The 26,982-nt window shown below is 32.2% G+C and overlaps 1 protein-coding gene and 1 non-coding gene across 7 annotated transcripts; one reads left to right on the top strand and one right to left on the bottom strand.

The window, feature by feature from the left end:
- Positions 1-12,734: 12,734 nt before the first annotated feature.
- Positions 12,735-12,806, top strand: TRNAQ-CUG (transfer RNA glutamine (anticodon CUG)). Its single transcript has one exon. It is a non-coding gene; the product is annotated as a tRNA-Gln (tRNA).
- A 643-nt stretch (positions 12,807-13,449) lies between these two features.
- LOC137820239 (Leucine-rich repeat protein kinase family protein) lies at positions 13,450-19,490 on the bottom strand. 6 transcript variants are annotated; one of them, XM_068624203.2, is made up of 6 exons: positions 18,673-19,490; positions 16,543-18,522; positions 15,849-15,977; positions 15,371-15,393; positions 13,877-14,534; positions 13,450-13,758 (listed from the first exon to the last, which is right to left on the bottom strand). In XM_068624203.2, the coding sequence occupies exons 2-5, from the start codon at positions 18,474-18,476 to the stop codon at positions 13,906-13,908; spliced, it is 2,715 nt and encodes a 904-aa protein (XP_068480304.1). In that variant the 5' UTR covers positions 18,477-18,522; positions 18,673-19,490; the 3' UTR covers positions 13,450-13,758; positions 13,877-13,905. The 6 variants fall into 6 exon arrangements, with proteins under 6 accessions (XP_068480304.1, XP_068480305.1, XP_068480299.1 ...); XM_068624204.2 differs by having other exon boundaries at positions 13,450-13,735; positions 18,673-19,358; XM_068624198.2 differs by having other exon boundaries at positions 13,450-14,534; positions 18,673-19,382.
- Between the last annotated feature and the right edge of the window lie 7,492 nt (positions 19,491-26,982).

The following is a 26,982-nucleotide window of genomic DNA, read 5'->3' as shown; positions in this document are numbered from 1 at the left end:
GATCAAATGCAGAACGAATCACAATGAGACAAATCACCATAAAAAAGAGATTTTAAAAGTAAATCTTTATACACCCATTAATTCTTAATTAGGAACTTGTTTTATCTTTTCAACAATTCTACTTAAGTGAAATAACAATTTATATACATATTTTTTCTAGTAATTTATTCTAATAATACTATCTTAGTATACACGAAGAACACACCTTTTATTAATATATATATATATATATATAATCTAATTTTTTTAACGTGATCATTTAATATTATATTATATTATATTATGGTAAATAGTTTCATTATCTATTCCAGTACAATTAACCTTTTTTAATTGATAAATGAATAATAATAAAATATGAAAACACAAGGAATGTTTATGCTTTTACAAAAAGGAAAAAGAAAATGTGTTTAATTTCTTTATATTGTTTTCTTTCAAGTAAATTTTTGTTTTATTCTGATATTTTTCTCTCTCAATACTAATAAAATATTCACAACATGAAAACAATTCTTACTCCTCCTCATATATATGCTAATTCTATTCTTTATTCATCTATCACGTATTTATAAAATAACCAAGTTAGAACATATTAAATTTTCGCTGCTATACACACTCTCTGAAATAAAGTTAAAATAATAAGTAACACAATGATAAATAATACATAATTAATTTAGGTTGGCTTTAAAATACCAGTGATATATGTATTTAGTATAAATTTGGGTTGGCTTCAAAATACCAGTGATATTTGTATTTGGTATAAATATTAGGGACAGGAGAATGGAGAAGTTATTGAGCGCGTCACCAAATAATTAAGGAAAGTGGAAGTACGTGAAAAAATTGGGTGTGGTTAGCTACTTGTTCATAGATATTAAATGTATTGGTATGAATTGCATTCCCATTCCTTCAACCACATTTTTCAAAATAATTCAAATCATCTATGCTGTCTCTTCTTCTTCCGTGCCCCCATCAAAAATAACAACTAATTAATAGTAAAAAACTTTATTAAAAATATACTTAATATTATTAGTGCATCTTTTATCGTTAAAAAAATAAAAGATTAATTTGTTGAAAAATATATAATATTTAATTTATTTATTTTTTATTAACAAATAATAAATAAATTAAAAGAAACACTTTAAAGGTAAAACCCTAAAACTAGTAAAACAAGAGATGGGTAAACCGTGGCCAAGTCCCCAAACGGGAATATAGATGCTTAAACATGCATAAAACATGTAAATTGGCACGTCTAAAGATCCAAAAAGGCTAGGCCTTACTAAGCAAAGACTTCAGCTACTTGATATAAACCCCACGTACCAAAACCAGAAATACACCCAACTGCGTCATATTTAGACTATATGACAAAAGAGAGCTCATACGGCACTTCCACCATCACTTTAGCACCAACCAGCTGCTTCCAAGGCTATATTACACCTAGCTCCCTGCAAAGAATATTCAACCCCAACAAAATTTACACAATCACATAACAGGACATTCTGCTTACTTTAGTGCCTCCAACCCCAAACCAAAATTTCCACTGCATTCCCATTTCTTCTAAATAGAGCCCACTTCGTTGCATGGTATTGTCACACAGAAATTCTGGCCCTGTTACCACTCCATTAGTGACTCCGTATAGTTACCTTTACTTGCTACACACCTGCATAACAGAACCGTAATACTAATAGCATCAATACAGCAGTAAACTAAATCATCACACCAAACAGTCCAGAAAGCCTTTCCCTTAAACAGAGCACAGTTCCACCCTGAAATCTGCATAAACCAGCCATGTTATAACCACTTCTTCAGAAAAAAATTTCAACCTTCCATCAGTTCCTACACACGTTCCAGCCCTTCCATGTATATACAAATTCCATCAACCCAACCATTAGTCAGAACAGTTCAATACTATTTAGATTCAATCTACGGGTTCTTCAACCTCCTTAGTAAGATTTCATAGCTGCCCATCTTCCCGTATGATCCCTTATGCTTCGGGCCATACTTATCTTACACAAAGAAGGCATTGGACTGGATTCAATAACCAGTTCGAGAAAGAGTAAGAGAAAGCACCTTGTTGGATAACCATTGTAGCTCACATGTGGTGGTGGCAAGTGCTCTATACTCGGCTTCAGAGGAGCTGCGGGAGATAGTTGGCTGCTTTTTTGATTTCTATGATATTAGGGACTCGCCTAAGTAGATGGAATATCCAGATTTGCGTGTGGTAGGGCATGTTGCCCAGTCAGAGTCACTAAAACCACAAAGGTGAAGTGAACTAGTGTGAGAAAAATATAGTCCTTCACCAGGGGTGCCCTTGAGGTAACGCAAAAGACGGGAGACAGCTTGCTGATGATGAGTTGTGGGTGCAGATATGAATTGGCTTAAATTGTGAACAGCGAAGGCGATGTCTGGTCGCGTGTTGGCAGTCTCGGCGTGAGGGGGTGTGTTGGAGATCCCACATCGACTAGAGATTAGAGTCTTTCATTGTATATAAGTGGGTGCAAACCTCACCCCATTGAGCCGGTTTTATGGGGTTGAGTTAGGCTTAAAGTCCACTTCGTAATCCCCGTCTTTCAACCATATAATATTTAATATATTAAGTACATTTTTATCATAATTTACAATAAAAAAAATTCCCAATTATAAACATAACAATAGATAACAAAATTAATCATGTCTTTCTTTTATTTATTTTCTTAATTTCACTTTTGGTGTCTCTATAACTAGCTTTTACTATTAAATTTATTATATTTTAATTGTTTTTTCTTCTTCATAGGCGAATGATTCTCTTCTCGCCAAAACTTTGGATCAGAAGTTTGGAGGTGGTCTCCTAAGTGATCTTTTGTAATTGTAACTTTAGGATGCTTGAAGATCACAGTAAGATGAGAGCAGTTTCACTTGTTTAATACTCTGACTGACGATGTTAGTGAGAGCATAAAATATCTCTGTAGTATGTGTTGATTTTGGCTTAATCCCAAGTCCCACATCGGTGGGTTCATTGTTTGGGAAGGAGGTTTAAGGGTTATAAATTAACATCTCCTCCTTCACTCTTATATATCCCAATTTGTAATATCTTCTCTCATAATAAAAGTGAGTTGTTTAAGCTGTGCTCGAAGATTAGGCTAAACAGGCCGAACTCCGTTAACAATTTGTTGGTGTGTTCTTTCCTCTTTATCTCTTTTATTATTCCGCTTTATTTATTCAATATTATTTGTCGGGTAGCTCTGTTAGGGTTTTGTTTTAGTGGGAAAATTACCCGTTTTTCCCAACAAGTGGTATCAAGAGCCGAAGGTTCGCCTTGGGTTGTTTGAAATTATTTGTAATATTGAATATTATATTTTGAGTTTGTAATGGCAAATCAAGAAGAAGAAGCGAAGGATGTATCTAGAGTGTCGGGCTCATCGTCATCATCGTCGAGGTTCCCGGTGTCCACTTTGAAATTGGCGGTGGAAATATTTGATGGCACTGGACATTTTGGCATGTGGCAAGGAGAGGTCTTGGACTCTCTTTTTCAGCAGGGTCTTGATATTGCTATTGAAGGAGAGAAACCAAAAGAGGTAGAGGAGAAAGACTGGAGCATCATCAACCAGTTGGCATGCGGAACTATTCGATCCTGCCTGTCCAGAGAGCAGAAGTATGCTGTAAAAAATGAGACTTCTGCACACAAACTGTGGAAGGCATTGGAGGACAAGTTTCTGAAGAAGAGTGGTCAGAACAAGCTCCTGATGAAGAAAAGGTTGTTCCGATTTGACTACCAACAAGGTACTACTATGAATGCACACATCACTATGTTTAATCAATTAGTAGCAGACCTGTTGAATTTAGATGTGAAGTTTGAGGATGAAGATTTGGCTTTAATGTTGTTATCATCTCTTCCTGATGAATTTGAACATTTGGAGACTGCGCTCCTTCACGGGAAGGAGAATGTGTCGTTAGATGTTGTTTGTTCTGCTTTATATAGTCATGAATTGAGAAAGCGGGATAAGATGAAAACCAAATCAACGACATTAGAAGAAGCATTGGTGGCAAGAGGTCGTCAACAAAGTCAAACAAATGGGAGAATAGGGAGGTCTAAATCTAAAGGTCGAGTCGTTGCCAAAGATGAGTGTGCTTTCTATCATGAGAAAGGACACTGGAAGAAAGATTGTCCAAAACTGCAGAAGAAAGGGAAGACTCCACAAGATGCAAATGTTGTAGAATGCAAAAGTGATGTGGAATCATATATCTCTTTAATTGTCTCGCTTTCAGCATCATCGTATCCAGATGAGTGGATATTGGATTCAGGTTGTACCTATCATATGTGTTCCATTCGGGATTGGTTCTTTGAATTTCAAGAACTTGATGGTGGGGTTGTTTACATGGGTAATGATAATCCATGTAAGACAACTGGGATAGGTTCAATCAAGCTGCGGAATCATGATGGATCCACCAGAATTTTGCGGGATGTACGGTACGTGCCAAAGTTGAAGAAGAATCTCATCTCATTGGGGGCTTTAGAATCTAAAGGCCTAGTTGTGACGATGCGAGATGGAATTCTTAAAGCAACTTCAGGAGCACTGGTGATGTTGAAAGGCGTGATGAAGAACAATTTGTATTACTATCAAGGTAGTACAGTGGTGGGGACAGTAGCGGCAGCAACTTCTAGCTCTAAGAAGGATGCTGAGGCAGCAAAGTTGTGGCATATGAGGTTGGGACATGCTGGAGAGAAATCCTTGCAAATTCTTACCAAGCAGGGATTGTTGAAAGGTACGAAGGTTTGCAAACTTGAATTTTGTGAGCATTGTGTTCTGGGAAAACAACGAAGAGTGAAGTTTGACACTACAATTCACAATACCAAGGGTATTTTGGATTATGTGCATTCAGATGTGTGGGGACCTGCCAAGACTCCGTCAATTGGAGGTAGGCATTATTTTGTCACTTTTGTTGATGATTTTTCCAGGAGAGTTTGGGTGTTTACTATGAAGAACAAAAATGATGTGCTTGAAATTTTCCTTAAGTGGAAAGCTCAAGTTGAAAACCAGACAGGAAGGAAGATTAAGATTCTCCGAACAGACAATGGAGGAGAATACAAGAGTGATCCGTTCCTGAAGGTATGCCAAGATTGTGGCATAGTTCGACACTTCACTGTTAGAAAAACACCACAACAGAATGGGGTGTCGGAGCGTATGAACAAGACACTTGTGGAGAAAGTTCGTTGTATGTTGTCTAATGCTGGGTTAGGCAGAGAGTTTTGGGTTGAGGCTGTGACATACGCTCAACATCTCGTCAATCGTTTGCCATCATCTGCTATAGATGGCAAAACCCCGTTAGAGGTATGGTCTGGAAAACCTGCAACTGATTATGATTCTTTGCATGTTTTTGGTTCTATTGCATATTATCATGTGATTGAATCAAAGTTGGATCCACGGGCAAAGAAGGCTCTTTTCATGGGCTTTAGTCCTGGAGTGAAGGGATACCGTTTGTTGTGTCTAGAGGCAAAGAAGACGATTATCAGCAGGGATGTTACCTTTGATGAATCTGCCATGTTAAAGAAGGTAAATCCAGAAGAAGCTGATAGTACTCCGCAACAGGTGGAGTGTGCCCGGAAGCAGGTGGAGTTTGAGCCGACAGTGGTGATCCCAACACGAAATACCACAAGTGACTCTCCTATGGCAGAAGAAGAGTCAGATGAGGAAGAGGTTCCTACCCAAGAATCTCAACAACAATCAGCGCCCATTGCAGTTAGAAGACAGAGACGAGATATTCAGAAGCCTGCTCGTTTCATGGATATGGTTGCCTATGCACTTCCAGTTGTTGAAGACATTCCATCCACTTACCCAAAAGCCATTCTGAGTTCATTGAGTGGTAATTGGGCAAGTGCGATGGAAGAGGAGATGCAGTCTTTGAAGAAGAACAAGACGTGGAAGCTGGCACAATTACCAAAAGGTAAGAAGGCAATTGGGTGCAAATGGGTATTTGCAAAGAAAGAAGGATTTCCTAATAAAGAAGATGTTCGCTACAAGGCAAGGTTGGTTGCTAAAGGCTTTGCTCAGAGGGAGGGAATTGATTATAATGAGGTATTTTCTCCAGTTGTTAAACATTCCTCCATTCGAATTTTGTTGGCCTTGGTAGCACAGTTGAATTTGGAGCTTGCTCAACTTGATGTAAAGACCGCGTTCCTACACGGTGATTTGAAGGAGGAAATCTATATGACTCAACCAGAAGGATACAAGGTTGATGGTAAAAAAGATTGGGTTTGTAAACTTAGCAAATCGTTGTACGGACTGAAACAATCTCCGAGATAGTGGTACAAACGATTTGATAAGTTCATGAAGGATCAGAAGTACAAGAGAAGCAAATATGATCACTGTGTGTATTTGCGCAGACTTGAAGATGGTTCCTACATTTACTTACTCTTATATGTTGATGATATGCTGATTGCAGCAAAGAGCCAAGTTGAGATTGACAGGTTAAAGGCTCAGTTGAGTAAAGAGTTTGAGATGAAGGATTTGGGGGAAGCCAAGAAGATTCTCGGCATGGAGATAAACAGGGACAGGGAGAGGGGAAAACTTTGGCTGTCACAAAAGCAGTATTTGCAGAAGGTACTACAACGTTTTGGTATACACAAAGATACAAAACCTGTAAGTACCCCACTTGCTCCTCATTTGAAATTGAGTAGCCGTTTATCTCCGACGACTGATGAAGAACGAGAATACATGGCGAAAGTCCCATATGCAAATGCAGTTGGAAGCTTGATGTATGCAATGGTGTGTACGAGACCAGATATTTCACAGGTTGTGAGTGTTGTTAGCAGGTACATGCATGATCGGGCAAGGGTCATTGGCAAGCTGTGAGATGGATTCTACGGTACCTCCAAAATACCTTAGATGTTGGATTGACATTTGAGCAAGATGAATCACTTGGTCAATGCATAGTTGGATATTGTGATTCTGATTATGCAGGTGATTTGGATAAGCGACGGTCTACAACTGGCTATTTGTTCACTTTAGCAAAAGCGCCAGTTAGTTGGAAGTCTACCTTGCAGTCTACGGTGGCTTTGTCTACGACAGAGGCAGAGTATATGGCGATTACAGAGGCTGTGAAGGAAGCAATTTGGCTTCATGGGTTGCTTAAAGACTTGGGAGTTGGTCAGAAACAACTTGAGTTATATTCTGACAGTCAGAGTGCTATTCATTTAGCAAAGAATCAAGTCTTTCATGCACGAACGAAGCACATTGATGTTCGTTATCACTTTGTGCGTGAGATTCTCGAAGAAGAGGAGATTATTCTCCAGAAGATTCACACTACGGAGAATCCTGCAGATATGCTCACCAAGGTGGTTACAAGGACCAAGTTTGAACACTGTTTAGACTTGGTTAATATCTTGCACATTTGAAGTTGGCGCCCGGAGGCGCAAATTTGAAGCACTGCAAAGTTTGTTTTTGTTATGTTTTGAGAAGATTTGTTTTAGGTGGGACTTGAAATTAAGCCAAGGTGGAGATTTGTTGATTTTGGCTTAATCCCAAGTCCCACATCGGTGGGTTCATTGTTTGGGAATGAGGTTTGAGGGTTATAAATTAACATCTCCTCCTTCACTCTTAGATATCCCAATTTGTAATATCTTCCCATAATAATAAAAGTGAGTTGTTTAAGCTATGCTCGGAGATTAGGCTAAACAGGCCGAACTCCGTTAACAATTTTCTGGTGTGTTCTTTCCTCTTTATCTCTTTTATTATTTCGCTTTATTTATTCAATATTATTTGTCGGGTAGCTCTGTTAGGATTTTGTTTTAGTGGGAAAATTACCCGTTTTTCCCAACAGTATGTATTGCATAAAATAATACTTATTTTTATTTTTTGGAGTCATCCTCTATTTATAGAGTTTTTCATTATAATAATATCACAACATATTCATATAATAATAATGATATCTTTTATCTTCATAATAATATCACAATATACTAAATAATAACAATCATATATTTTATCTTTAGAATAATATCGTAACCGACTAAATAATAACACTCATATAGTTTATTTTTAAAATAATATCACAACAAATTAAATAATAACAATCATTTTCTCGATTACCTCACATATTTATATTCAATTAAAATCATATCGACCATTTTAACGATATAGTCTCGACAACACAGATTCTAATGTCTTAATTATAACTAGGTCAATTATATCTATATGAATCACAATTGTGTGATTTCAACCATGAAATTATTTATGTCACAATTACTCCAGACATATTTAATAGAACTAAAATATACAATTTTTGATAAGTGGAGAATCTTATTAGTATAATTATAACTTAAATAGACTAACATTGATCGTAATTAGCACATCTAGTTTACTACTTAAATATATGATCATAAAATTATAATCCATGTTTTTGTGTCTTGATATAAGTAGGTAGGATAAATTGAAAAGTGATAAATAAATTTAAATGTATATTAAAATTTTAATTATGAATTTAGATATATTTAATGTGTACGAGGATTAGTTTTACATTTTATTAAAAAATAATATTTGTTTTTAAATTGAAAGGTAAAAATAGTATTGTGGGTAAATAATCTCTGGAATGTTGTGTTGAACTATACAAAAAAAAATATTGATGGAAAATGTGGAGCACACTTTAATACTTAATACAATATAAATAAATTCCCTAAGTTGTAAAAATCTATAAGGAACATACACAAATGAACAAGAATGGTAAAAATCACGAAAAATAGTTTTCCTATGATCAATAAAGGTACAAAGGAGTCTCAATAAAGTTCATAAAATAATGTTAACACTCGACAAAATAACAAAGCAATAAAATATACAAATAAAAAACAAGGAATATAAAAACCTCAAATACACAAGTATTGTGCAAACTGAATATCTCTTTACTCAGCCCTTGTATCACTGATCCAACTGTTCGAAATGAAGAATCAAGTGTTCTAAACAAGCTGTCAAATTTTCAATTGATCTAACGATGAATGAAGTTGCAATAATGTTTTAGCAGTTGCAGCTTTGTGAGAAACTGATAATGACTTTCTCTCTTCCTATCTCTCAAAATATTGGTGTTCTGAATGACTTGAGACATTTTCTCTTACTCTCTCGTTGACTTCAAATCCTCTCCACTTAGGGTTTGTTTGCTTTTGTGGATGTACTCACAAACAAAGAAGTGAGGGGATATCAATTGTTTGGATCCAGGGTTTTGTTTTGTGGGGAAGAGAATGAGAGAATATACCTATAAACAGTAAATATCTTCTCCTCTCAAAATGAAGAGATGTGAAGGGAAAGTCCCGTCAACATGCATTATTTCTGAATTTACCCTCATTTATTCTATTGATATAGTATTTTTTATTTTCCATTACTGCAATGTTTTTTAATATTTTTTTAAAATAAAAGCTTTCATGTTAGGCATCACTATGCAACTTGACATCTCAGTTATGCTGACACCTTAAGTAACAACAATCATTTGTCATGATAAATAAATTTAAATGTATATTAAAATTTTAATTATGAATTTAGATATGTTTAATGTGTACGGGGATTAGTTTTACATTTTATTAGAAAATAATATTTGTTTTTAAATTAAAAGGTAAAAATATTATTGTGGGTAAATAATCTCTGGAATGTTGTGTTGAACTATAAAAAAAAAAATATTGATGGAAAACAACAACACAATAAAAATGTGGAGCACACTCTAATACTTAATACAATATAAATAAATCCCCTAAGTTGTAAAAATCTATAAGGAACATACACAAATGAACAAGAATGGTAAAAATCACGAAAAATAGTTTTCCTATGATCAATAAAGGTACAAAGGAGTCTCAATAAAGTTCATAAAATAATGTTAACACTCGACAAAATAACAAAGCAATAAAATATACAAATAAAAAACAAGGAAGATAAAAACCTCAAATACACAAGTATTGTGCAAACTGAATATCTCTTTACTCAGCCCTTGTATCACTGATCCAACTGTTCGAAATGAAGAATCAAGTGTTCTAAACAAGCTGTCAAATTTTCAATTTATCTAACGATGAATGAAGTTGCAATAATGTTTTTGCAGTTGCAGCTTTGTGAGAAACTGATAATGACTTTCTCTCTTCCTATCTCTCAAAATATTGGTGTTCTGAATGACTTGAGACATTTTCTCTTACTCTCTCGTTGACTTCAAATCCTCTCCACTTATTTATTTTTCTAATTATAATTTTTTTATTTATGAATATGTTTTACCCAAAGAAAAATATTTCATTATTAAAAAAATTTAATATGTAAGGGTAAATTTATAAAGTAACATTTTACATCTTTAAAAAAAAATTCCAAATTCTCTCACAATCATCACATCACTCACAAACTCACATAAATTTTTCTCACTGTACCGACCAGTCCTCGGGAGTAGTTTGACTGCTAGTAATGGTGGGCCCGCATAAGAGGGGTCCCACGAGTGGCGTGGGTCAGTGTCTCGCAAAGCACGTGAGCCAAGGTGCCGAAGAGTGGTCAGACGTCGATCACTAGGATGTACTGATGTGTCCTCGGCAATATCATGAGGTCGATGAGAGGTCGGACATCGGTGACTTGAACAACAGAGTTGCGCCACGAGAGGTGGATCACGGACCACACACCAGTTATCAATTAGGGAGAAGCCTAGGTCATGAGAGTCCATGCGTGTGGTGTGGATGACGCGTTCAGGCGTAACACAAGTAAAGAGCTACTGGAAAAGATACAACTAGTAAGGGCCACATTCCAGGGGTGAAACTGCGTGAGCAGCTAGGGCACTCCAGGACAGGTAACCCCAGAGACCAGGTGCACGAGATGGTACCCAGGTGGTCATCCCGTCAAAGGTTGCACTCCAGTAAGGGAACCTCACGCGCTTGATTGCCCTAAGAGTGGGTAATAGCGGCGCTAAGGCCCACCCTCAGAAAGCCTATTTTGGGTAATGGAAACAGTGGAAACCCTGGACTATATAAAGGGTAGTAACAAACCTAGTAAGGTACGTGATTCATTTGCGCCGCTTCACACACACAGTTTACACAGAGCTTTTACGCTTAACAGTTTTGGTGTTTTCTAGCCCTAAGATTGACTTGAGCGTCGGAGTGTAAACGACCTCTAGGGCACCCTTTGTCTTTGTGATTTCATGTGTTAGATCGAGAGGAAGGCACAGAGAATCGGGCGTAGGAGTATCGTGAGACGTACGAAGGCAATCGAGTCAACCGACAAGAACACTCACAAATCCACTCTAACATATCTCAATCCAAACAATCTTACTATCTTCAGGTTTCTCTCACATTCTCACACATACACTCCTTCAAATCGTCACACATTCCCTCCACAATCTAAACACGCTCTTAGTGAAATGAGGTATTACGTGAACTTCTAAATTTGGATCTTTTCTTCATATAGAAAGGGAGCTCAATACCCAACAAAAACAAGTGGATAATTGATGTTGTATATGACAAATGAATTATTTAAATTAATTGACTATTAATAAGATGAGTTATGTTTGTTAATATAGTGTAATTTAGTTGCCTTAAGAACAATAAAATCTCAGGTTCTACGATTAATTTTAATAAATAGGATTTGTTACAATTTTTTGCTAATTACAAGAATTTAAGAGATGTGTAAAGTCTAGTGAAAGTTTTCAAAAATTAACTTAATGATATAGGTTGTCATTAAGTATTAAATTGAGACTTTACCCAATAGCGAAACAAACTACTATATCAAACATGTTTTAGTCTCTACTCCATACTTTTTTTAGAAAATAGTCTATTTCTATATAATTAGTATTGAATTAATAAAACGTGTTAGATAAATGTTATTAATGAGATGTATTTGAATGGTTATTTATTTTGTTAATTGATTTATTTTAGTTAATTTATCCTATATATTTTTAATCTTTCTATTTAGATGATTATGATGTTACCATAAGTACAGGTATCATGAAATGTATAGAGTAACTATAAAAATATTTGTATTTTCGAATTTTAAAAAAAAGAAATATAATATATTCAAAGGATTATGTAATTATTATGATAGTAAATTTGTGTTTGAATATTTTTAATGCTCATTTTGATGATAATAATTTTGTTCTATTACGAAATCAGTTTATACATGAATTATAATAATTAAAATATTAATAAAAATAATCTCTATTTATTAACATGCCTTATAAAATTATGTATATATTTTAGTTATATGTGCATGTAAATATATTTATAATTGTATTACTTTCGATAACTATTTATCTACCTACTAAAATAAAAGTATAATAGAGAAATATCTTTAAAATTATAATAATATAAAAACTATAAATTATAAACTCAATGTCCGTTGGTGAAACTGGTATTTAATTAGTTTATATTTCAAAGAGATGAAACAAATGAAAGAAGAAACACATTCGTAACACTTATTGCGAGAATGTAAAGAAACTTCTTCATTACTAATTACAGATTGCTGTAAAATTTTCCTTTTATTTTGGAACAAATAATCATTTTATAGGCAATTATCATACTAATTTCCCAAATTGGAGTAAATCTTCACATGCACAGAATTTAACGGGATTTTTTTTGTAGATAATCGATAGAACAAATTTCCTTTTTTCCCAAACAAAAATATGATAACTGATAAACCTATCACAAATTGTCAAATGATAAAATGTGAAAAAACATTTGGCAGAGATGCAGTGTCCTACCAGTTTTTTTTTTTAAGGTCCCTTAGTGGATTACAGATTATATTAAATTATTAGAATTAATATTTCAACAAGGTCCTATGGTCTAGTGGTCAGGACATTGGACTCTGAATCCAGTAACCCGAGTTCAAATCTCGGTAGGACCTTTTTATCTCCTTCTTTCTTATTTTCAAAATGAACACAACCATCACATTTGTTACCATAACTAAAACTATTTTCATCATTAATAATTATCAATACTATATTCGTTATCATAGAAATTATCAATACTTTCACTTTATTTTTATCACTTACCACTATCAATACTTCCACTTTATTTTTATCACTCTCACCACTATCAATTCTTATTTGTTATCATACAAAATATCAATACTTTCACCTTATTTTTTATTACTCTCACTACTACTAATACTTCTTCGTTATTATAGAAAATATCATATTTCCACTTTATTTTTATCACTCACCACTGTCAACACTTTACTATCATTATTATTAATATTATTATCATTTTCATTATTACTCTCTCATTTTTATTATCATTCTACCTTGCTATAATTCTTGTCATTACCACCGATTTATCAATGTATTCTCTGTCACATCACCAAATACCAAAAATTAAAGTCTATCATAATATTTGTATTCCATCTTATCATATACCCTAACCACCAAACAAACCCCTAAGAATACACATGACATCCAAACAAGACTTGATAATTTATGAAATTATAATTTCCAAAAATAAGCATATTCTACCATAGACTCTCCTAATTCCAAAGCCAAAAAAAAAACTCAAGTATAACCTGTTTTCTTTTTCATTCTTTGAAATTTGATGGTGTCTCCTTTTTTTTCCAGAATAAAAACAAATATGATCTGAATGAAGATATCCTAAGACATTAAAATTTACATTCCATGAGGGGAGACGAGAGAAAGGGTAAAAAAATCAATTACAGGTGAAAAAATGGGGCTTGTTTTAGAACAAGCCAAGTCAAAGAAGTATCCATATCTACCACAACACTTGGCCTTCTTGCTCTCTGTATCTCTATCTCTCCACTCCATCACTTCGTATCCAAAATCACTGAAAAGAAAAAAAATGACCCCCTTTGAGAGGTTTCATCATGAGATCAAGGAATTTGGAGCTTCTTTGTCTACTCACATGTACAATCAACACTTTACAGTTTCAAATACCAAAAGAAGAAGAAAAGGACAGTCTCATTACCAAAACAATTAAATTTACGACTCAACTCTCTATTCCAGCTCCAACCTCTCTACATCATGAATGCCTGATGGCTCTGGGAATATCTCCTTCGAGTGTCGTCTCCGTGACAACGAAATCTCACCGCCGCCATTGTGGAAACTACCCTGTGACTGCGACCCAGTAGTTCCTGACAGTTTTAAACTACCACCTCTATCTAGTTTTATACCAGAGGCTGCTGGAGTTGTTGTTGTTACATCAGAAGAACTCTGACGCCAACTCCCAAACAAAGTAGCAGCATTCCAAGAACCTCTAGAAGAGGTTGCTCTTAGCCGCGCAGAACTGGAGTTTTCTTCCCTCACCACCTTCAAAGGGTTTTCCAAAGCCTTCAGAATATATCTCATTGGGGGTCTCCTTGAAGGTTTGGGATTTAAACAAGACCTGGCAACAATGGCTATAGCCCATACTTCCTCTAGGAAATCATCGTCAACAACCATCGATGGATCCACAATCTTCGTCACAAGCTCCTTCTCATACATATTAATACAAGGTAGAATCAGATCAAACCATTCCTTTACTTCCGCATCGCTGGCTGCACTCATTCCCACCCTACCAGTCACCAGTTCAAGTAAAACTTTTCCAAAGCAATAAACGTCATACGCACAAATTGTTGTTGAAAAACCTGTTTGACAGTAAATGAAAGCCGTGTCAAAATAATAGATTTCTCTGTACTCATGCAAATCTAGAGCAAAAAATGAGGAGAACACACTTAACCATAAGCACATACAATAAACCACAACATCAATCTAATAATATCAATGATTCACGAAATTACTCAAATTTATACACTTGCACTTGTGAAAGACAACACAAACCACTCGGAGTTCTACTTTGTTTTTCGTATGAAGAAGCAGCAGAACTTCTCAAAACAACAGGAATTGGTTTGATACGTACAATCACCCCACATATATATTGAACACTGAACTACTTCAGAATGAATAGAATCTCATAATTCTAGATAATTTAGAACGGCTTCCAGCTGCCTTACTGAAAATGAATTTTGCTAGTTTGCTAGCACAAAACTATCAGGGAAAAGTGGTAAGGCCAAAACATTTTCCCTTTCGACTCTAGATGCTTAAAAGGATTTCTGAGACTGACACTAAAACCCCATATTTCTACTGAGACTTGCTGTCCACACCTTGGTGATAGGCTGATAGTCCATAAAAAAAACAAAGTAAAAAGATAAACTAATTGACAACAATTTCTGCTGCAAAAAAATGTGTGCTCCTGAAATCGCTCACACCATTCAACATGCGAAGCATGTACTAGGATTAGTCTATTGTTTTCAAAACAACTTATATTCAGAATCAATGCTGGAGAGCTTCGGGTAGGTGACAACATTTTCTTAGCATGCAGGGAATATTTGTAATAATAGGCATAATGAATGAAAAAACATGCAATCAAGGACAAAACCGATCACGAATCTAAACCAAAACCTAAAATTGAGTTTCTACTTACCAGATGGGCCTTGGTCAGAGGACCTGCACATTTAAAAAAAAAGAAATTAGAAAAATGTATAACAAATAATATGCATTTGTAATTTGAAATAAGGAATACAAAACTTGTTCAAAAATCATAATGCAACCAAACTATGAATTAATGACATAGTGGAAGAATCTGAGAGAGAACAAACAGGGTAAAGGACTTTTTAGTTGCAGAGACCAAAAATGTCAATTTTAAGTTTGGAACGGTCATTAATGAAAACCAAATGAGTGAAAACATTCATTATTTAAAAACACCCACATTAAAAATGACAATATGACAGGTCTGAAATAGATAAATAATCCAAAAGAAAAAGTTTCAACGTGTAAGCATTTTCTAACAAACAGCCAAAAGGATTAAGTCAAAAAGAAGCACAATATTGTCTATGCGTAATTCATTGACCTGACAGACATTTCTCATGAGATTCATTGAATACGTTGTTGGTAGTACTTACTGAGGCAACCGCAGAAACCTGGTGATCTTACTTTGATGAATTTCACCTTCTTGAGCACAGGCTTCACTTAGACTACCCAACCGAACTTCGTATTTGTCGTCAAGAAGTATACTGCTTGCTTGAATATCCCTACAATAATTAGAAGATAGACATGTCAGTTCTAGGATACCATTTAGGTTTTAGATTGAACTTTTGATATGAAAACTTGTGACTAACTCGTCCCATGCAGGGTTGAGATGCCCGAATCAATTAGAGGGAATGCACCCACAAGTGGGACTTTCTCACAACATTTATTTCACAGCTTCATTAGATGGAAAATGCACAGTAACACTTAATAATGACAAAGTCCAGACTAAAGGGAAATTTATATTCAGTCGCCCAAAAGATATAAAAACAAATGCCAAAACTTATGACAGTAACCTCAAATTTAATAACCAAAACGGTATGGAAAAAAGGTGATTTTGGCCGAATTGTTTCATAAGAGTATGGATCCATATAAATTATAAAGGGGGATCAGTTCAGAAGGTTGAACCCTTAGCAAAGATGCATCCAGGGATGAAGTGGGAATGAGCAGTTGAGAGTTCATAGTTCAGGAAATTAGGCACTGCATCAGGCTCCACGATACAACGGATCGTTAAAGTAATCAATAGGGAAATAAAAATAAAATTCAAGCAAGAAGGAAATCTGAAAATACCTGTGAACAATGGGTGGCATACATTCATGATGTAGATACGACAGGGCCTCTGCGGCTCCAGTAGCAATTTTTAACCTGGTTATCCAGTCCAGTGATTGCAAAGTACCATCTTCAGATGTAGTCTTTTTGTAGTACAAGCAATTAGACAAGTCCCCATTTGGCATATTTTTATAAACCAGAAACTTCTCATTCTCATTTTCTAAACAATGACCTAAGAATGGAACAAATCTCTGATGAGAAACCTTATTGAAGAAGTCCAACTCCGAGAGGTAAGCCTCTTTTCTAGCTGAACGCATGTCGATTCTTTTGATGATGACAGGAATCCCACTCTCCAAAACACCATTGAAGAAGTCCCCAGTGTGGCCATGTTTGATAAGATTTACATCATTGAAATCTCCAGTTGCCTGGAGCAACTGATGATATGTAAATGAGTCACCTACATTTGGAAATTGGATTGGTACACCAGGGTTTGGAGGACTGCTGCCAACAGGAGCAGGACCGACACCGTTTCCTCTCTGATTTGAATTACCCCTCTTACGAGCACACAGAAGCAACAGAACCACTAGCAACACCAAAAGTGCAATTAAACCCAATCCACCCAAGACTGCTGCCAGTATAATCTTAGTTTTATTGCTCTTTCCAGAGCTTTCGGAGGCAGGAGGTTTTGTTGTATTCGGGTGTCCAAAATTATCAAAATTTAGCCCCCTCTCTGCATAAAATGATGTACATTCCACCGTTGACCTCTGATTTGTGGAGTTCTGGAGACAGTTGCTATCTAGAGACGCATTATGCATGAAATCCAGAACCTTGCCCTCAAAATAATTGTTTGAAAGATCAACAAACTCAAACCTTCTTAGAGCAGTAGTGAGGCCTCCATAAAACTTATTGTGCGAAATATTGAGCACCGCAACAGTAGCATTAGCAGCCAAACTCGAATTAGGAAGCAGACCGCTGAAATTATTTGCAGACACATCAAGGAAGCTCAATCTTGGCAGAGATAACAACTCAACAGGCAATGAACCACTAAAATTATTCTGCCTCAGTACTAGGAACTGCAACTGCAATGAACCAGTAAACAAACTCCCCGGCAGAACTCCGGTGAGCATGCTGTTTGAGAGTATCATCTGCTGCAAGTTCCTCAGCCCAACCAAATCCAGAGGCAGTCCGCCACTGGCAAAAGAATTCTGACTAAGATCAAGGACAATTAAGCTGGTTAGACCCCCCAATTGAGCAGGCAAAGATGCAAGTCCATTGTTGGAAAGATTCAAGTACTGTAACCTGGAAAGAGACCCTATGCCAGGGGGAATCGGCCCAAACAAAAAATTGGCAGACATGTCAAGGGAGGAAAGATTCCCAAGAAAGGCAAAAGACGTTGGTATGGAGCCAGTAAGAGAATTCCTGGAAAGATCAAGAACCGAAAGGACAGAGAGTTGACCCAAAGACTCGGGAACATTCCCATTGAGGTTGTTGTCAGAGAGATAGAGACTAGTGAGGTTGGTCAAATTGCCAAGAGTGAAGGGAATAGCATTAACAATGGAGCAAGAACGAAGATCAAGCACTCTGAGAGAAGGAAGGGAGAGACCAAACCAATCAGGAATAGGGCCAGGAAGGAGGAAATTGGAGGCATTGAAGGACTGCAAGAGAGTGAAATTGGCCAAAGCATCCGCTGAAAATTGCGGGTTCCTCCTACCAATTCGGGTTCTTTTAAACCCAGAGATATTGATCCCAACGACTCGACCATTCTGGCATGTGATGCCAACCCAGAGTAAACAAGGGTCTGGTTTTCTTGGCCATTCCTTGCTCCTCAACCCCAGAGAAGCCCTCAGTTCAAGTAACGATTCTCGCTCCTCAGAGGAACTCAGTGGCTCAATCTGCTCCAATGTCACCTGACTCACCACCAGCAACAACAACAACCCAAACCACACTATCCCCATCTCTTACCAACGCTGACCCAAAGATCCATCCATTTCCATCAAATGTCTGCACACACACCCAACACATTTACATTTCCCTTTCTCTGAAAAGTCTTCAAATTTCTAATATATCACATACCCCCAAATAAAAATAATAAATAAATAAAAAAAAGAGGACAAAAACAAAAACAAAAACAAAATACCCAACGAGTCTTACCGGAATCACAGGGCCTGTTCTATTTCGGCTCTCCGCAGTTTCGACGCCTACCAAATCTGTATCGCTTTCTGTGCTTCTTCCTTTCTTCCGTATCTGAGGTTATATTGTTCTACCTACTCTCTCTCTCTCTCTATCTATCTATCTATCACTCTGTCTGAATCCTCCTTCCGTTGACGGAAGACAGAGGGAAAAGGAAATTTTTAAATTTGGAAAAAAAAAGAGAAAGATATTATAACTATGACGATGGGGGCCTGAAATAAAAAAAATTAAAAAAAAAATTGGAGAGAGAATAGTTTAGCCACACGGACACAAGTGTAGTAGGTAGCTCTCTGCGGTTGTGGTTGCGGCTGCGGCTGCTTTCTTCTTTCTCTGTGAGGTTTGAGAAAGAGAAAGAGAGAGAAGGAGAGAGAGAATTGCAGTGAGTGAGGAATGCAAGCCGACACTGAATCCGGCACCGGATATCCCGCCAAGAGTAGTATTTATTCTAATCCCTTCCCTTAATCTGCAAGCTTCTCTTCTCTCTTCTCTTCCCTTTTCTTCTCTTTTCCACCTTTGTCTCTCTGTTATATGTTAATGTTATTGTACCCTCTGTTTCAGGACACCAGTTTCTTCTAACCTCCCTCTCTCTCTCTCCCTCTCTCTCCCTCTCCCCCCCTCTCTCTCTCTCTCTCTCCACCTTTTGGTATATAAATTTAAGCCAATTTCAATTTATATATATTCAACGCTCCATCACTAATTTTACCAGGTCTAATTTACTGTTATTGATCATCAAAATCTGTTTCACTCCTTATTTTGCAGTGTTATTACAATAGTCTTTTGGGAAATTAATTGTGTGTGCCTCTTTAAGTGCATTTCACTAATTCACATTTTACTCACCCAAGGGAAGCTATAAAAAGGTGTGCTTAGTGAAGCTCTTACTGAAAACAAATGTAACTCACTCATAATTTTACCTCTCTCAGTACATGTTAATTACTCTTAACGAGAAATAAAAGAGTTTTGAACAAGATTAATGTTTTATTTTACTAATAGTGGAATGTGAACAATAACTCGGTGTCTTGTATGAAGGTTGGTTTTGAGTGAGAAATAAAAATATTACAGATAAAAAAAAATTACATGCTTTAAATTTCTCTTTACTAATAGTGGAATGTGAATGATAAAAATGTTTATATATTAATGATTTGATATGTAATTTATTTTTAAAATTGTATAATTAATTTAGGTAAACTCTCTGAGAATTTCTTAAACTGAATACAAGCTGACAAATATGAAGTTTAAGGTTAATTTTATTATTCTTTTATTCTTGTCTCTCCTAAATTTGACTGTTGACCCATCTTAAACAAGAAGCATTTGATGCCATTTAATCATTGTGGAAAGAAAAGGATTAAAGTAATTAAGAAAAGTAGGTTTTGTACTTTAATCAGGGTTCAAACTTAAGCTGATTTCATATTTTTTTTCTCAAAAGTTATGGAGTCAACGTAATTAACTTTTGTGTCAAAAGAATCCTACTTAGTTGAGCTACTAATTGTCCTTGAATCCAACTTATATAAGCATGTGTAGTGGTGAAAAAAAAGTTAATTTAACTAATAGCAAATCCACTATTAATACCAAACATAGTACTCTTCCACGGTAACAGTTATTTCAAATTCAGAATTGGGTGTTATTTTTACCTGAAAACAGAGTTTTGTCGTTGATTTGTTATGTCCAACTACGCATTTTTATCCCTAAAGAATACGTTAAACCTTAAAAAAAGAAAATCGCCAATTAATGTACTTTTTTATTACCCATATATTATATCATTTAAATGGGTACTAATTACTAATATGAATGTTAACAAAACATGTTTAAGAAATTTAAATGTCTCTAAAAAAAATAAGATATTTTTATTTTATATTTAAATTATGTCTGCCTCACTTTCTCCTTCTTTTTTTTTTTACTTAAAACTCACTTTAAAATTAAAGTTTAAAACGAGAGTTTTAAAAATAAAGACAAATTTTTTTTGACAATTTTTATTTAATCCATCTTCAGAGCTCTTTTGATAGAAAAAAAATGTTAAACGTGTTTAAAACTAAAATATTATGTAAACTTAATTTTTTAAGCATGAGTTTATTTAAATGAATCAAAATAAAATAAAAAAGTGTCCATTTAAAATTTAAAATATAAAAAATTATTTCAAATAATAACAAAATAACAGTTAGGTTCCGATAATTTGGTGTAAAATTAAGTGCTTTAAATAAAAAAAAATATAAATGATTAAGTTTTCTAGTTTAATTAATAAAATATTCATATTTTTCTCATCTAACTTGTATTCTTACACCAAATTTCTATATCCATATCATCATTTTAGAAGTAATTTAAAAATATCTGATTATATACCATATCAATTAAATAAATTAAAGTATTAATTACAAAAGAGAAAATAATTAAAAAAGTTATATTATTTAATATTAATACCTTCATAAGAAAATAAGAATATTTCAAACAGAATTCAATCATTTTAATATGTATTAGAACAATTCCATAAATGATTAAAAACATTTTAATAAAAACAATATTACAAAAATTAAAAACTTAAAAACTTTACTACAAAATTAAGGTTAAAAATATATATTAAATTTTATCATAAAGGTTACAGATGTTACTAAAATATCGCAATATATTAAAATATATTTTCCTTTTAAAAAAATGTATACATTTTTTTTTTTGAAATAAACGTTGTTTCTGAAATTTAAAATAACAATCATATTTCTGGAACTTCAACGTCTCCATATCCAATAGCACATATTTTTATATTAAATACAATGATAATATAAAATATAAGATCAAACTAATTTAAAAAGTTATATATATATATATATATATATATATATATCATTATATAATATAATTCACATTCATATATTTATGGATATATTTATATTTATATATTTATGCACATACAACATCTTAATTAAATCACATAGTTACAATCAAAGATATATCATTTGAACACAACGATCTTACTTGAGCGACATATTTTCATATAAACAAAATATTTCACTCAAATTGCTTACACATTGCTTCAGCGTCAATTTATATTGCTTGAATGATATATCCTTTAAAAAAGAGATACTTAATATGGTTTTTTCTTCTTTGAGAGTTCAAACTAGTATTTGTGTCACAATTCTCAATGAAAATAATTAATATTAACTCTTTCAGTCAAAAACTACACAATTATTTGGGTAACATAACTTATTTCTTTAAACTTCCAAAAATTTTAATACACTGAGTGACGAGACTTCGGAAGAAAATATAATTATTTAATTATCATTATTCCTCAAATCTCAAATCATAACTTAGTGATGAACATTATCACATGATATATAATTATAATTTATTATCACATTATCATCTACGTTCATAAAAATTAATTATAAAAGAAAAAAAATCATTGTTGTTATTAATTAAAATATTATAATTTATATTTTTAATTATAATAATTCTATTTTAAAAATAATGATTAAGTAGTTAATTATTTTGAAGATATACTTAATAGTTTTTTATATGATAAATTTTGAATATTTTTTAATTTGGGCTTGGGTTAACTGTATTACCTGGTTAAGGAAGTTTACATACATTATAACCTTTTTATTTTCTTTCCATAGTCAATTAATCTAGACTCTATCATAATTTAATTCATTTTTTTTTACTTCTAATTTACATAACAAATAATAAATATATACAAATTTCAGTTAATTTCAGTTAATTTCAAATCAATTTAATAAGTTAGATCAATAGTTCTAATTAATGTTAAATAAGTTTAATATACATATTAATTACTTTATACTTTATTTTCAATTATGATATATTTAAATATTATTTACACTTCATCGTTATTTAAAAATCATAATTTTAAATGTTACCATAATTTATTTCAATTTTAAATTGCCTTTTTAAATTACATCAATAAAACTCACTATAATAAACTAATCTAAATTAAAGAAAAAAACTATTTGAAATTTATCATCTAATAAAAAATAATTAATACAAAAAATTTATGTTTAGAAATAAATGCATTATAAGTCGTTATTGACATTTAAAAATACATAAAATCATCACTTAAATAAGGACTTTAATGTAAAAGAAATAAAGATATCACTTTAGTGTTGACTTTTTCAATAAAATGCATAATTTTAAAAAATTTAGGCAAATCGAAAAATTCATGATAAGATTATACTTTTTTAGGTGAAAAAACCGAAATATGGAAGCACAGTAAATTCGAAGATATAAGTAATCAATTTTATAAAACGTTAATTATGCATATACTTGTATTGCAATTACAAAACTACAAACATCTATATCTATAATAAGAAGGAGATATGAATTCTAACTCAACTTTGTAATTCTATATATTTTATTTGTTTTGTATGCATTAGAAAATAAATTTGAGATAATTTAAAGTTGAGAGTGTGGAGAAAGTGGAATTGTTTAGATTAAGGTAAATAGAGTAAAAAATGTAGAAAAAGTTTATAAAAATTTGTGAGTGGTGTGATAGGTGTGGTTAAAATTATATTTGTTTAATTGATAGAAATGTAAATTTACCAATTTATCCTTATATTTAAAATTTGTTAAATATTAGTTTGATTGATTTATTTATAAATTATAACTATTTTTAATTAAAAAAAGTATTTCCATTTAAATATTATTTTCGATAATGTATTAGAAATAATTTTAGAAAAAAATAAAAAATGATATAAAATTTGAAAAAAAATATTTAAATATTTATAATTATAAATATTTGGTAAAAAAAACTATTTTTATATTAAATAACATTATTATTTTTATCTTTATTTTTTATAATTAAAATAATTATTATATAAATTTATTTATTTTTATTAAAAAATATATTTATTATTTATATTTATAATTTACTATCTATATAATGATTAATTATGTTATTTTATAATAATTATTTTTTTATAATATTAATTATTTTTTATATTTGAATTGTAATTTTATTTTAATAAAAATAATAATAATTTAAGTTTAAAATAAAGATTAATTAAGTAAATTATAAATAATGAATTATATAAATATATATATATATATAACTTTCTTCGCAATTCTTTTCTACATTGCGAATAAAGTTTGAAATGTATAACTATTTTTTTTCGTGTTTTTATTATTTATAGTCTCGTTTTCGTGTTTCACCTCTACACAATAAACATTTACCTTTCCTTGATCACACTACAAGAAAATCATGAAATAGAAACTAACTTTCAGATACCAAAATAATTAGTTGCAATAGTAGCTAAATTAGAGACTATTTTAGAAACTAAAAAAAAAAAGGTTTCTAAATTAGTTTCTATTATTGTTAAATAGTTTCTAAATTAGTATCTAATTAGCAACCAAGGTTTTAAAGACCAAATTTAGAAACTAAATAATTGGTAGTTAAAACATTGGTTGCTAATTAGATACCAATTTAGAAACTATTTAGCTTTAGTCTAAAACGACAAATTTACCTCATAGTCTTCGTTTTACACTCATTTAACTATCCTAATTCCTAGCACGTCAATTACGCTTTTGTATTTTCTTTGTCTTCTTGTGCTTCGTCTTCCTTTTTTGCCTTCGTGTTCTCTTTGCTTCTTCTTCATCTTTGAGTTTTTTTATTGTCATTGTAAGTTTCTTTCATTCACTCACCATTGCTTATTTGTTTCTCTTATTCATTTTTGTACTCCATTATTGGTGAAGGTTTTCATTGCCTATTGTTTCATTGTTTTCCACCACTGTTGTTTTCATTGTTGGTTTTCTTGTACCTCCATTGGTTCTTCGTAGCTCTTAGTCGTCGTCGCCGCTGCTCTTCACTGTTGCCTTCACGTACAAGCTCTTCACCAAGTTTGAAAAGGAATCACGAGGTTCCCATTGACGATCCTATAGCTTCTTAGCTACAACTGCTAAAGAAATTGGTCAAAACCCTATGGACATATAGATGTCATATTTGAAGGAGGGTCTAAAACGGCGACTATGGTAAAATTCGTCGTTTTAGACTGCATGTAACATGACGGTCAAATAGTTGTCTTCTTTGCTTGAAAAGAATAGAATACGCGTTGAAACACAACAGTCAGAAAACCGCTGTTTTAATGCTTAAATGATTGCCGTTTTTCATCTTTTTTTTTACCTGTGTGAGGTTTGCACCTATTTATATACTATGAAATGTCATACTATTTAATCGATATGGGATATTCAACACACTCCCTCACGCCGAAACTATCAACATGTTACATGCGTGAGATTATACATTTTATGAGTGGTTTGATAGCAGGTGACTTGATAAGTCCAACAAACTTTCGCTATGATAGACTCTAAATGATTTTGATATCATATTAAGGGGTGAACTTTAAGTCTAACTCAACGTTATAAAATCGCAGCTTATATAAGGTGAGGTTTACACTCACTTATATACTTTAATTTTTATTTATTTATATCGACTATAATAAATTAATCTTAATTAAAAAAAATATCATCCGATAAAGAATAATTAAATACAAAAACATTATTTTTAGTAATATACGTACTATAATTAAAAATATAAATAATTTTTTTAATTAAAACATAAATAAAGTTTATTTATTATATTTATAATAATGTTACCCCATTATAAATAATAAAAATATAAAAAAATAGAGAAGTCGATATTGACATTTAAAAATATATAAAATCATCACTTAATGTAAAAGAAATAAAGTTATCAATTTAGTGTTGACTTATTCATTAAAATGCATAATTTTTTAAATTTTAGGCAAATCAGAAAATTCATGATAAGATTATACTATTTTAGGTGAAAAAAACCAAAATATGGAGGCAAAATAAAATTGAAGATATAAAGTAATCAATTCTATAAAACGTTAATTTTGCATATACGAGTCTTGCAATTACAAAAACTTGCCACACCTGATAATACTGTGTGGTTAAATAACATTGTACTTTTAATTGTTATGGTATTATAATTAAAGTATGAAGGTTGTAAGAAGAAATAAGCTAAAATTGCCCTATCTCAAAAGTTTAAGTAATAAAGCATAAATAAAATAAATTATATTAAGCATGAAATCTTGAAAATCAAGAGTTATTTAACCTCGCTAAAATGCATATATAACCCGTAGCAAGAAAAAGAAAATTGGAAAGTTCACACATGAGAAGCCAATAAATTTAGGTGTTAGAATTTTGGATTATGTTCCTCAGCTTTTGTATAACTTTCAAGCTTATTCTTCATTTGTCCCGTTCTCATGTATATGCTCTTTTGGTTAAAAAAAATATAGAAATATGAGATTGTGTAGTCATTTAATAAAAAAAATGTTTAGCCTTCAACTTAAAAAAAAAACACGTTTATTCCGTAATTATTAGAATGGAATTTTTGTTATTACAAAAACAGGTTGTTCTGTAATTATTAGAATGATTTTTTTTATTATAAAAATAGGTAACTAACAGAAAAACAATCTTGAAAAAAATTTGTGGACACTAATAGTGTATACATAACATAAATTTTTATTTTTAAAAAAAAATATATTTATTTATTTTAAACTAGAATAATTAATTGAATTATTAAAATTATTAAGAATTTGACAAATTTTATAAATTTTTGTTGATTTTTTTTAAATTGTCATAACTTTTAATATAAATTTCAGATTGAGATTGAGATACAAATATAAATATTGTAACAAATAAAAGTTGTTTAAAATGAAGTAAAAAATGTGACGACCAATTTTAAAAGGGATTGAGATATCAAAATATTGAAAAATCAATCATTTACTAATATTTTTTTAAGACATTTTTTTTTTATATTTTAGACTTTTAAGAATTAGGGGTTTAATACCATTTTTTTAATTAACTTTTAATTAAAAAATAACTAAATCTTTCTTAATTTTATAAAATTCATCAAATTAATAATTCAATTAATTATTTTATTTTTTAAAAGACAATAAATAAACATTTTTTTCCAAAAACAAATTCAACAAAGTTAAAGTTATACTTTACATGATCACATAAATTTCATACAATTAAAATCGTATAAGGTATGGCGACTTCTTCAAAAGTTTTCTCACATAAAAATAATGTTCTGCACCATATAAAATTTCATACAACTAAATTCATATAAGCATATTACGACTTATTCACAATTTTTTTTCACACAAATGTCTTGTTATATGCACCACATAAATTTTATACAACTAAAATTATGTAAAATATGACGACTTCTTTATAATTTTTCTCTACAAAAATTGTGTTATGCTTGCACAATTTCTTCACAATTCTTTTTAAATTGTCTTTATATAGGGT

Source organism: Phaseolus vulgaris, chromosome 9, assembly GCF_051622355.1.
Source record: "Phaseolus vulgaris cultivar YP4 chromosome 9, ASM5162235v1, whole genome shotgun sequence".
Lineage (NCBI taxonomy): Eukaryota > Viridiplantae > Streptophyta > Magnoliopsida > Fabales > Fabaceae > Phaseolus > Phaseolus vulgaris.
This window is presented reverse-complemented; position numbering and strand designations above follow the sequence as displayed.